Consider the following 12,905-nt stretch of genomic DNA (forward strand, 5'->3'; position numbering starts at 1 on the left):
AGACGCTGCTTGCGGTCGCGACAAAGGGTGACTTATCGGAGCATTCAAGAACAGTGAAGTCCATATGCACAATGTGAAAGCACACCTTATTTGAGAGAAAACAATATCACTAATCTTTGATGACTGCTTCTTGCTCTAGGAAATAAAGTTGAAAACACTGCTTTCGATTTTCTCGAGACTTTCCAGGTGCAATTGTCTGGTGCCCTTCATTCCACAGCAACGCTGAATCAGGCTGGCCAATCAAGCCTTCATCACCATGGAATTGCCTTCCTCTTGGATGCCAGCAATTCATGTCACAATGTCCTCATCAGCTAGAGCGGCTACAGCTTGAACATCGCTGTCAGCGTCGACAAAATCGTCAACAGTCACTTCATGCGGGACAACACCTGGAAAACGGGACAAGTCGCGAAATGCCTTGTGCAAATATCCCTATTCGTCTGAGGCTTCTGGAAATTCGTCTATGGCCACTACAGGACTTGCTTTGTCGAAACAATTGGCCACGGTGGCCTGCTTCATGTTGTTCCAGGCGCCACTGATAATATGAATGGCCCCCAACAGGTTAGCCTTCAGATTGACTCTCATGCGGAGGTAAATAAGGAGCTGCTGAACAAGTCTACTCTTGTAGCCGGCCTTCAGTGCCTTTATGATGCCCTGGTCCAGTGGCTGCAACGTCGGTGTTGTGTTAGGCGGGAGAATTTTCAATTCTATATTCTGCAGCTCGGAAGTGGTGTGATGGGCCGAGCAGTTGTCGACGAGAAGGCAGACTTGGCGGACTGACTTGCCCAATTCAGTGTCCCATGCATTAAGGCATTTCCGTAAAAGGCTGCCATGTCATCCACACTTTCCTGTTAAAGCTGTAGTGCACTGGAAGCTGCTTGCAGTTCTTGAAGCACCGAGGTGACATACTTCTTCCAATCACCAATGGCTTCAGCTTGCAAGATTCATCCATATTTGCTGCGAGCAAAACCGTAATGCGCACTTTGCTCATCTTCTCACCGTGACATGTGCTCCCTCGGAGGTCGAGCATCTTGCATGGCAGCATTTACCAGAAAAGTCCAGTCTCATCCGCATTGAACATTGCTGCAGAAGAAAACTCGCGGTGATCTTCGGCCACTCATCAGAAAGCCACTGTTGCATTTCCTGGTTGCTGACAGCTTCACTTTTGCCTGAAATGGCTTTTTTGACAATGCTGTAGCGGCTTTTGAACCTCTGTAGCCACCCAGTGCCATCGCAAAAGCTTTTCTCGCTGAGAGCAGCTGCGGGCCATTTCGCCTTTTCCATCAACATAGGGTGATTCCCGAAAATGTTTTTAGCTCTGACCTCCAGAAACTACGCATACGATGCTTTCTCAACTTTCTCAAAAGCCGCAGGGCACGCACAACATGCTCCAGAGCGACTTTGCTCAGCTCCTTTGAGCTTGATATCTTCCTTTGTTTTGAGCAGCGTACTTAAAGTGCTCCGTGGAATGCCAAATGCACCAGCTACCGAGAACTTCTTCTTGCCCTTTTCGACACTCTGTATGATCGCTAGCTTGGATGTAAAGTAAAAAATTTTCCATTTGTTTACGTTTGCAGCCTTCATAGCTTGCACTACAAGACAAAGCCACATGTCACACACGCCACCCACGGAATGTTCACCACATGCAAGAGAAAGCGACAGGTGTTCTGTGTGGTGTTGTGTCGGCAGCGGCAGGCAAGCGGGGGGCCCCGACGGGCGAACGCGCGGCTAGCGCCGGCGCAGTGAAGGAGACACGGAGCTAACTGCTCCCGATGAAAACCGGAACGAAGACTCCGCCGACCCGCGGCTGTTTATTACTTATAAAGGCTTCACACGCTAGATGACACCTCCCGATTGGTACAACCTCGTCACATGACAGAAGGGGGGTGCGCCATCTAGCTAAACAACTACAAAACATACATGTACGATGACACAGAGATCTGACAGGGGGCGACACTATACTACATCATCCCCCCCTGGAAACAAAGCGAGCATACAGTGAAACGCGCACACAAGACGCGCACTTAAGTCCAAAGGCAATTTCAGTTCATTCCCCCCCACGTTCACACACGCGCACCAGTCGCACACAAAGCACGCACTTAAGTCCACAACAATTTCAGTCCGTCCCTGCCCAAGTTCACATACACGTGCACCAGTCTTGGGCACCAAAACACCGGCAGTCACTCAAGGTCTGACAAGGAACACTGTACAAAACTGACTGCACCGCAACAAGGAGCACTTTTTATACCTGTGGTAATGAAACATGTGGACTGTCTCAACAAGGCCCCTAGCCGTGGCATTTAGAAGACTTAAATACATTCTACACTACATAAACAAAATCATCGAGCCACGGAGGCCGTTTTCTGTCACGATGAGGACGCGTGCGTACCTCGGAAGAACTTTGGGGGTTGCGACGCGTATCGGTCGACTTTAAAGACCCAGTCGTCCCACTACTATTTCCCTCCCCCTGGTTGGACAAATGAATGTGGTTAGCGCTCAAAGCTGGAGAGGGTTGCCCAGGAGGCTCCTCTCGAAGTCCCAACAAGTCCTGGGAGGCTACAGATTCCTCCACGGAATCACAGACGACTGCTGACTGTGCAGACTCTGAAGTGATACAGTCAGACGCACTACTTAACTGATGCTTATGAAAGGACGATGTCACTACAGACGAGTCATCGGAATGACTATCCAAGTTTGAATATGAGTACAAAAAGTTTCTATCACTTGTACACAATGTACTACCTGCTGGATCCTTCATCACTACGGTTAACTTAGACACATGCCACGTCTTCCCATCACTAAGTACAAAAATAGATGGTCCTATCTGGGCCTTGACTTTACGAGGTTTACTGTACTTAAAAATTCCTTTCCTGTTAAATCTTATTCTGACGGTGTCTCCCACCTTGACACGAGTTGCCTGAGCACCTCTACGTTTGTCTACGTACTGTTTAGTCTGCGACTGTTTCTGCAAGACCCTTTCTTGAACTTGAGGCACAAGGCTGTCCTGTTCTCGTAGATCTACACAGAGCCGCATGGTTCCATCCTTCTTGCGCACCACCACGAGTGGAGACACCCACTCAGTAGCCTCGACGCGCTCGATGACGTCGCAGTCCTCGAGACGTGGCAATTCATGTGTGACCTGGTCACGGAGAGCCAGGGGTAGTCGGCGCAACTTTGGAGATACTGGTTTCGCATCTTGCTGCCGATGAATTCGGTGCACAAAGTTGTTGACGAGGCCCAACTCGTCACTGGAAAGGTGATCAAAACCTGGAGGCACACCTGTGGGGCTCTGTACTGAAGGAAGCGATGGTAGACATGTCAGCGACGTGCCGTCGATCTGTATGCCCAAGCGTTGGATGGCGTCTAAACCCAGCAGCGATGTTCCTGTAGTCGTTACGTGGAACGTGACGGAGCATGACCTTTGGAAAAACTGGACAGTGGCTTGAAACAGGCCTTGAATGTCGATGCGTTGCTTGGAGAAATTTTTCAAGTCCACTGCTGTTTTTGACAGTCTGTGCTGTCGACCAAAGTGCTTTCCAAAATCCTCGGCCGTCATCAATGAGACAGACGCTCCTGTATCCACCGGCAGTCGCATGGAGACGCCGTTCACTACGACTGGAACTTCCAAATCTTTTTTAGTTTCAAAAGCCCTTACCGTCAAGACAGACGCGGACGGCTGCCCTGCGGAAGTCGAAGACAGCGTCTCTGCGGAAGAGACGTGTTGAACAGTACGGGTTTTTCGGCAAACTGATGCAAAATGGCCCAACGTGTGGCAGGCGTTGCACCGCCGGTTCCTTGCGGGGCAATTCCTGTACGTTGCGATATGCTTCGTACTGCCACACCGGTCGCATGAACTATGCTCGAAATTAGGGTCCTTCGCATCCTGTGCTTCATTGCGGGTCCCGGAGGAGCCTCGCGGAAAATTTCGATCATCTCGGCGGCCTCTCGGAAGAAGTCGGTCGTCTCGGCGGCCTCTCGGAAGAAGTCGGTCGTCTCGGCGGCCTCTCGGAAGAAGTCGGTCGTCTCGGCCCGTCGACGGAACGCCAAGTTGAGATGCCTCGATTCTTCGAACATTTTCGGAGCCGAACGCGCGGTTCGCTCGATGCAAGGCTTCTAACGAGCGTCCAATTTCTTCTGCCTTGTCCAGGGACAGGGTTTCGCCATGAGCCAGCAACTTTTCGCGAACGCTGACGTTCGCTACGCCATGTATTATCTGGTCTCGGACGCGCTCGTTGTAGGCTGTGCCGAAGTTGCACTGTACCGCCTTCTCCTTCAATGCGGTCACGAATTCCAGGAATCCTTCTCCGTCGAACTGCTTCCGACTGGTGAATTCGTGCCGTTCCGCCAGGACATTTGTTGACGCGGCGAACAGCCGGTCAAGCCGCTCCAAGAGTCTCGGAAACTCTGACGCTGGCGGGACCGCATCACTTGACGTTGACGCTGCGCCGGTTGACTGCCTTGCTGCTTCGCTTGAAGCTGACGCTGCGCTGGTTAACTGCCTTGCTGCTTCCTGCTCCTCGTCTTCAAAGTACTTCCGTTGTCCCTCACGCCCGAGAGCGCTGACGAGCGCGGACGCTCGTCGCGCGTCTGTCCAGTCGCCACCGCCGGCCGCTTCGAGGTGGGCCTGAAAAATTTTTTTCCATCGATGCCATGGAATTAACGGTGGTCCGGGCAATTCCAGAAAAACGGGAAGGTTCGCCGTGAAAGACGCCATGCCCGGTAGCGTGCGGAAGGCAAGCCGGAGCTCGCCGCAGGAATGGGGCAAGAACAAAGGGGCGAGTAGGCCTAGGCTCGGAAGCCTCGCGACGCCGAGTGCGTCGGCGGCGTTTGCCTGCCGTGCGGACACGGGAAGGGTCGCTTCACTTACGAAGCTCGTTGGTGTCCCGGGGCTTCGGTCGGAACCGCTGCGGGAATCCCATCTTCGTCGCCAAAAGATGTTGTGTCGGCAGCGGCAGGCAAGCGGGGGGCCCCGACGGGCGAACGCGCGGCTAGCGCCGGCGCAGTGAAGGAGACACGGAGCTAACTGCTCCCGATGAAAACCGGAACGAAGACTCCGCCGACCCGCGGCTGTTTATTACTTATAAAGGCTTCACACGCTAGATGACACCTCCCGATTGGTACAACCTCGTCACATGACAGAAGGGGGGTGCGCCATCTAGCTAAACAACTACAAAACATACATGTACGATGACACAGAGATCTGACAGGGGGCGACACTATACTACATGTGGCATGCACTGATCTGGTTTTTCGGCACCTGCGTACTGCTACAAAGGAGAAAAAATGGCCAGGCTTAGCTTGGTTAAGCCAAGAATGCGTTGCATATTGTGTTGGGGCCCAGCTTTTCTTCCGGCTGTTGTGACGTCACGTCACGTGGTTGCGCTAAAGGTCAATGGTGGCTGCCCGGCCGCGCCCAAGGGCTGAACTGAGTGATTGCAATATGCAATGCATAAAACTCTAGTGTAGGGGTATGAGCCACTATGGTGGCTCATACCCCCAATGGTGGCTGCCCGGCCACGCCCAAGGGCTGAACTGAGTGATTGCAATATGCAACGCATAAAAGAAGAGAGGGAAGGACGGAGAGAGAGCTTGACAGCACTCGGCAGTAATGGCCATAATGGCGGCATGCGCCGTGCATGCCTCCCTCACACCCCTGTTCGCTTTTTCGCATTGTCTCCCCAACTACGGCTCCATTGGCTGTGTCTTCTCTATACCGGCTTTTGCCAAACCGGTTTTCTTGTTTCTTCACACACGTGGCTTGCAAACGCCCCGGGGCGTCGTGCGCCTAACGACCGCGGGAGATGCGAGGGGCTTTGGGGAAAGCGCACCTTCCAGGGAGTGACGCTGCTCTAGACTGGCCGTTGCCAAGCCGGTTTCCTCATTCTTTCACGCATGTGGCTTGCAAAAGTCACGCGGCGTCGCACACCGAATGACTGCGGGAGATGTGAGGGGCTTTGGGGAAAGCGCACCTTCCAGGGAGTGACGCTGCTCTAGACTGGCCGTTGCCAAGCCGGTTTCCTCATTCTTTCACGCATGTGGCTTGCAAAAGTCACGCGGCGTCGCACACCGAATGACTGCGGGAGATGTGAGGGGCTTTGGGGAAAGCGCACCTTCCAGGGAGTGACGCTGCTCTAGACTGGCCGTTGCCAAGCCGGTTTCCTCATTCTTTCACGCATGTGGCTTGCAAAAGTCACGCGGCGTCGCACACCGAATGACTGCGGGAGATGTGAGGGGCTTTGGGGAAAGCGCACCTTCCAGGGAGTGACGCTGCTCTAGACTGGCCGTTGCCAAGCCAGTTTTCTCTGCGCACGCAGCTTGCAACTGTCATACGGCGGCGAACAACCGAGCATGGGCGTAGCAGATGCCTGCCTTTGGAGAAAGCACACCTTCCAGTGCGCGGCGAGGGGTTCGATATGTCAAATGACCTGCGAAATTAGAGTTCGATATATGACGCAACTTTTCTTTGGATTTGCACAGGATTTTCAAGGCGATAATCTATGTGTTTAATATAGCCAATAATTCGAAATATCCAGGTTCGACTGTATTTTCTGGGAACGTATTAACTAGTAAAAGAGGAGCGTAACTGTGTTGGGTCATTTTTGTGTTCTTGGTTGGGAACATTGGAACTGGGAAATCGTACGAAACAGAATCGTATCGAGGAAGTTCTACTCTATCATGGTAATAGTGTTACCAAGGCTATTTGTTAGTTGAAAAGTTAGCATGATTTGACTATTTCTGGCCAAGTCATTCCAATTGTAGTGAAATGCAAAAACACTATTTCTCGTAAGGTTGGCTGCACTTTAATATAACCCCATGGGTCGAAGTTAATACAGAGCACTTTGGCATCCCCGATAACCAACTGTGCAGTTTCTGTACATCATAGCCCATTTTATATTGTGGCCCATTTATTTGCGGCTGCTGCACTGAGCGGGCGTCTGTTTCCTGGCACAGGACTCTGGAACGAGATCTTTCTTTTCTCCAATATCTCCATCTTCATTCTGCTGCCATTTGCGTACCTGTTTACGGAGTCTGAGGGGCTCCCAGGTTCTCGAAAGGTGAGTCATTACACCATTTGGGCCGAACTTCAGGTGCACAGTGAGTTGCAATCAGCACATAGGGTGTTTTTAGCATGCTCTACAACTGTTCTGATGCAACATTTGAAGCAAGCACATGTTTACAAATTTGCGTAGGTAATCTTTACTATACGAGCACACAAAAATATGATAAACAACCGTGATCACTATGCTCATCTTCACATTTGTCTACAATGTACTACTTTATACAAGAACGAAACTTTTTAATTACTGGGTGCCTAAAAGGTTTTTGCCAAGAAAGGTATGGGTGGGAAACTTAATGAACAATTTATTGAAACACTGAGGACTAAAAAAAAATGGCCAGAGTTCGTAAAGCCCTTCCTGTGCCTTGGTGCAAGCCTTCAAACTCTTTGAGAATGCATCCACAGTGGAACGGAGATGTTGTTCATCGATTTCGTCCGATTCCTTTGGAAGGGCATACTGCAGGCTATTCATATTCTTGTGGAAAGTAACACAGGCCCTGCCCTCAAGCAACACAGGAAAGTTGAGTGCATATAAGTCAGGTGAACAAGGCAGCTCGTGCAAACTGATCAAGTCCGAAAACTGGGTGCTGCTGCTCCATTGCTGGAACACCTTGTCCCTGTGTACAGGCCTGAAATCAACCTTTGAAGTGAAATTGCTTCCAGGGTAATGCCCTCTTCTCCAGAATGTCCCTCAGGTGGTTTGACCATTCACTTTCACTCCCTGGTAGGTGAAAACCAATGCTGTTTTGCCAGTCAACGATGCACTAGCACGTACTGCAACCATGCCTGGGGCCCCTTTTCATTAATGTAACAGCCACATTAATTCGCTTCTTGGACTAATGAAATCGGAATTCAATCATTTTGGCATCAGAAACTTGTTCACCGGTGAATTGTTTTGTCAGTGTACAGCACCGCACAATGCCACTCCTGGTAGAAATACTTGCGAAGTGTACGGCACATCTGAGTGATTAGACTTCATAAGGTCATCCAAAGCATGTGCCTTCAGGACTGTGATCGAATGCATGCCCAGATAGTGTTTTGTGATGTTTCTGTTTCAACCTTTACTCATGCAAACTCCTTTCCCAATTCCCTTAATCTCTTCCTGACATTCCCTTAATCCTTTATCTGCTTTCTGACAATCCTCACCATCATTGCATATGCTGCAGTACAAGCTCTTACACTCCTTGCTTGATGTTTGACTGTAATATTATCCTAAAAGCATCAAAGGAGGAGTTGTATTGTCCTGTGAGAAACACCAGTGATTTCTACCATTTTCTTTTGCCAGGTCCCAAACCTAAAGAGAAGAATGATCCTGGTTCAAATGCATTTAGAAACTAGTATTGCCTTCAGAGGGTGAAAGTAAGCATTATCATGCTTCACCAATTCAAACAGAATGATATAAAATGCAAAAATGCAAAGCTGTAATATTATTTGACATCTACGACGAAAGTTAAACCAAAGTCCTTCAGTCCTTTTCATCTGGTCATGAAACTGCCTTGAATGTTTCATATAGAAATAGAAGGTGGTACCAGAGGTGCTGCCGCAAGTAGAAGGTGAACAATCTGCTACTATGCCAGGTGGCTGCAACAAGGAAAGGCCCACATTTATTTCAACTTGTTTGTAGAGTGAACATGCAATTGGAACTTCTGGCAAAATAATTTATTGTGCGATGGGTTAGCGATTAAATTGTACACGGCACTTGTCCTTGCACACACTGTTTCGTTCGGCAGTCTCTATTTGCACTTTGTCTAGTTGGTTAGTTGGATAAATCAGTTATATTTGGTTTGCGGGTTCAGTGTGTTAGTTATTAATTACAGTCGAACCTTGATATATCAAAGTTGAACTTGCAGCGAAAAACTTTGTTAAATCGCGAATTTTGTTAATTCGAGGTTTTAAAGGTTGAGCATGAAAAACAACTTCAGCATGTGTGGTGCAGATTGCACCATTACAGGGTGTTCACTCTTGCGCAGGAGGAATTGTCAGCTCTTGTTTACTGATGCAACAAATGGCACAGCGGTGTTTCCTGTCTACCTCGTCCTGGCATGTGTGCTTTGACAGTGGTTTTGCCGCTCAAAGTTTTCATGCAGAAGGATGCTTGAAATAACTTTTGCCTCAGCCGACATAGTTTTGCTGGATACAGGCTCGAAGTACATAATTGAAATTGCCAAAAACTTCGTTAAATCGAAACCTTGTGACGAAGTTACATTGTTAAATCGGAAAAAATAAATACACAACTAAGATTGGGAAATGAAAATAGTTCATTACATCTTAAATTTTTTTAAATCTAGGGTCATTATGTTGAGGTTTGTTGTTGATTAGTTAAGATGGTAATTATATTTGCTTAGTTATAGTTAGGTAAGGTATTAGTGAATAACTGTTATTTCAGTTAGATAACTTAGTTAATTAGTTGGTTAGCTTTGCTAGTTTCATTAGTCTTGTTAGTTACCTTATTAATTTAATTGGTTTAGTTGGTGTATTACTTAATTATTATGTAATTAGTTTGTTGGTTGAGCTTGTTTTGTTGCTGTAGTTTGTTACGTTACTTATTATTTAGTTAGTGTAGTTGTTAGACTAAATAGTAAGTTATGTTTGATAATTCGTTAGTGATTACCTATTTGTTTTATTAGTTATTCAGATGATTAGCTGTGCTAATTTTGTAATTAGTTGGGGATTAGTAGTTCATTAGCAATTAGCTTATAATAATTCAGTAATTGAAGAATAATCTAGTAATAATTGAGAATAAGTTTAGTAACATGGTAATTATTTTACTAATCAGTTGGTTAGCTTTGTTAGATTGAAACCCAGGCTTTTTTATGTGCAATTACGTGAATGTGCAACATGAACTCTGTTTTCGATTTCTAACGATGGAGTAGTACAAGCGTACAATTTTAATTATGAATTAAGCCACCGTAGTGAACGCAGTTGAACCTGGAAATGAAACAAGGCATTGTAGTTGTTTAGAAATAGTTTGTTTCTAAGTTTCTGAACACTGTACAGAAACAGGGCGACAATTGCATGCTGTGTCGACGTGCCAATACATGCCCTCGACCCTTGGGCAAGGCAAGTGTATGCACATAATGCCTGCGGCATCCGTTTGGCGTCTGCTCCGGTCCACCTTCTATTGCGCCAGCGCCATGATCTGTGCACTGCAGGTGCTATATAGCGTTATAGTGTTATATATAGTGTTACGTGGATGCTTCATGACCAGCTAGAAAGTATTGAAGGACCCTGGTTGCACCTTATAAAACTCAGGCTCAAGGACTTTTTAGTTGCCCGGTAAAGAGTTTGTCTAGTTGTGTGAAACATTTTGTTAGCATAATGCTACGGAATAGTATTTGCGATGACAAAGAGGCAAGCAGGGTGAAGACGACGAGGACGATTAGAGGCTAGCGTGGGCTGTTGCCTCTTGGCCAAGTGCAGCGTATTCACTTGTAAATATACTTGTATATAGCTTTTCGTCTGCGTCTTTCTACGTAACATATCTGGTGGAGGTGGACGCTCCCTGTACCTCATCACAGAGCTTCGCAGTGGACGGTATTGTTTAATACCACTTTAAACATCCACCTAATAGGTGTGTCTCATTCTTAAAGGTGCAGTGGTGGTGTAGAGGTAGAACATCTGCCTCGCATGCAAGAGGACCATGGTTCGAATCCCGGTGCCCTGCAATTTTCCACCGGATTAAAAGAAAAAAAAGAAATATGCATGTTGATAAATTGCATAAACAGGCCTGGAGTGCGGCCTGATCCCGGTGACCAGAACCGGTAACACACTCCCTCACCAGAGCAGGATTGGCCACCCTGGGGCAGTACTTGGCCACAACCTCCTATATGAATACAATAATCAAACCCCGGCACTCAGTCCCCAGCAGCTGCAAAGCAACTCACCACGGCGGCGGTCAGACCTGCGACGCAGCAGAGGGTGGTAAGAATCCCTGGATCCGGACAGGCCGCCATCGGAATCTGAGCCTGGCAACGTTTAACGCTACAACGTTATCTAGTGAGGCGAGTCTAGCAGTGCTATTGGAGGAATTAGATGGCAGTAAATGGCATGTATTAGGGCTCAGTGAAGTCAGGAGGACAAATGAAGCATATACAGTGTTAAAAAGCGGGCACGTCCTGTGCTACTGGGGCTTAGCGGAGAGGCGAGAACTAGGAGTTGGATACCTGATTAATAAAGATATAGCTGGTAACATACTGGAATTCTATAGCGAATTCTATAGCATTAACGAGAGGGTGGCAGGTCTTGTTGTGAAACTTAATAAGAGGTACAAAATGAAGGTTGTACAGGTCTACGCCCCTACATCCAGTCATGATGACCAGGAAGTCGAAAGCTTCTATGAAGATGTGGAATCGGCGATGGGTAAAGTCAAAACCAAATACACCATACTGATGGGCGACTTCAATGCCAATGTAGGCAAGAAGCAGGCTGGAGACAAGTCTGTGGGGGAATATGGCATAGGCACTAGGAATAGCAGGGGAGAGTTATTAGTAGGCTTTGCAGAACAGAATAATATGCGGATAATGAATACCTTCTTCCGCAAGCGGGATAGCCGAAAGTGGACGTGGACGAGCCGTAATGGTGAGATTAGAAATGAAATAGATCTTATATTTTGCGCTAAGCCTGGCATCATACAAGATGTGGACATGCTCGGCAGGGTGCGCTGCAGTGACCATAGGATGGTCAGAACTCGAATAAGCCTAGACATGAGGGAACGGAAGAAACTGGTACATAAGCTGATCAATGAGTTAGCGGTAAGAGGGAAAAATGAGGAATTCCGAATCAAGCTCCAGAACAGGTATTCAGCTTTAACTCGGGAAGAGGACCTTAGTGTTGAAGATGTGAACGACAATCTTGTGGGCATCATTAAGGAGTGTGCAATAGAAGTTGGTGGTAACTCCTTTAGACAGTAAGCTATCGCAGGAGACGAAAAATCCGATCAAGAAACGCCAATGTATGAAAGCCTCTAACCCTACAGCTAGAATAGAACTGGCAGAAATTTCCAAGTTAATCAACAAGCGTAAGACAGCCGACATAAGGAACTATATATGGATAGAATTGAACATGCTCTCAGGAACGGAGGAAGCCTAAAAGGAGTGAAGAAGAAACTAGGAATAGGCAAGAATCAGATGTATGCATTAAGAGACAAAGCCGGCAATATCATCACTAATATGGATGAGATACTTCAAATGGCTGAGGAGTTCTATAGAGATTTATAGAGTACCAGTAGAACCCACGACGATAATGGAAGAGAGAACAGTCTAGAGGAATTTGACATCCCACAAGTACTGCCAGAAGATGTAAAGAAAGCCTTGGGAGCTATGGAAAGGGGCAAGGCAGCTGGGGAGGATCAGGTAACAGCAGATTTGTTGAAGGATGGTGGGCAGGTTGTTCTAGAGAAACTGGCCACCCTGTATACGCAATGCCTCATGACCTCGAGCGTACCGGAATTTTGGAAGAACGCTAACATAATCGTAATCCATAAGAAAGGGGACGCCAAAGACTTGAAAAATTATAAACCGATCAGCTTACTGTCTGTTGCCTACAAAGTGTTTGCTAAGGGAATCGCAAATAGAATCAGGAACACCTTGGACTTCTGTCAACCAAAGGACCAGCAGGATTCCGTAAAGGCTACTCAACAATAGATTCAACACTATCAATCAGGTGATAGAGAAATGTGCAGAATATAACTGATAGCGCCGACAGGCGTCGTTCAGTGTTTGTTATCAGAAGCGGATAAGCAACCGCCAGCGTGTATAAGAAGCACGCGCTGTTCCGAATAAAGCATTCTCTGTTCCGGAGCCCGCTGGTCTTCTTGCTCGTCACGCTGCGCGCCTGGGCACGTCCCCGTCCG

The 12,905-nt window shown here is 47.6% G+C and overlaps 2 protein-coding genes across 5 annotated transcripts in view; one reads left to right on the forward strand and one right to left on the reverse strand.

Annotated features, from left to right (window-relative positions):
• lili (LMBR1-like protein) overlaps window positions 1-12,905 on the forward strand; it is a 242,845-nt gene that overhangs the window by 59,091 nt on the left and 170,849 nt on the right. For all 4 annotated transcript variants that reach the window (XM_050177344.2, XM_055070089.1, XM_055070088.1 and 1 more), the window contains one exon: window positions 6,949-7,052. In XM_050177344.2, coding sequence (XP_050033301.1) covers window positions 6,949-7,052 — 104 coding nt within the window. The remainder of the gene's footprint in view (window positions 1-6,948; window positions 7,053-12,905) is intronic.
• On the reverse strand, window positions 1,765-5,218 carry LOC129384574 (uncharacterized). The gene is made up of 2 exons (XM_055070091.2): window positions 4,865-5,218; window positions 1,765-4,621 (listed from the first exon to the last, which is right to left on the reverse strand). Exon 2 carries the CDS (start codon window positions 3,590-3,592, stop codon window positions 2,318-2,320), a length of 1,275 nt encoding a protein of 424 aa, XP_054926066.1. The 5' UTR covers window positions 3,593-4,621; window positions 4,865-5,218; the 3' UTR covers window positions 1,765-2,317.

Source organism: Dermacentor andersoni, chromosome 5 (assembly GCF_023375885.2).
Source record: "Dermacentor andersoni chromosome 5, qqDerAnde1_hic_scaffold, whole genome shotgun sequence".
In the NCBI taxonomy this organism is placed as follows: Eukaryota; Metazoa; Arthropoda; class Arachnida; order Ixodida; family Ixodidae; genus Dermacentor; species Dermacentor andersoni.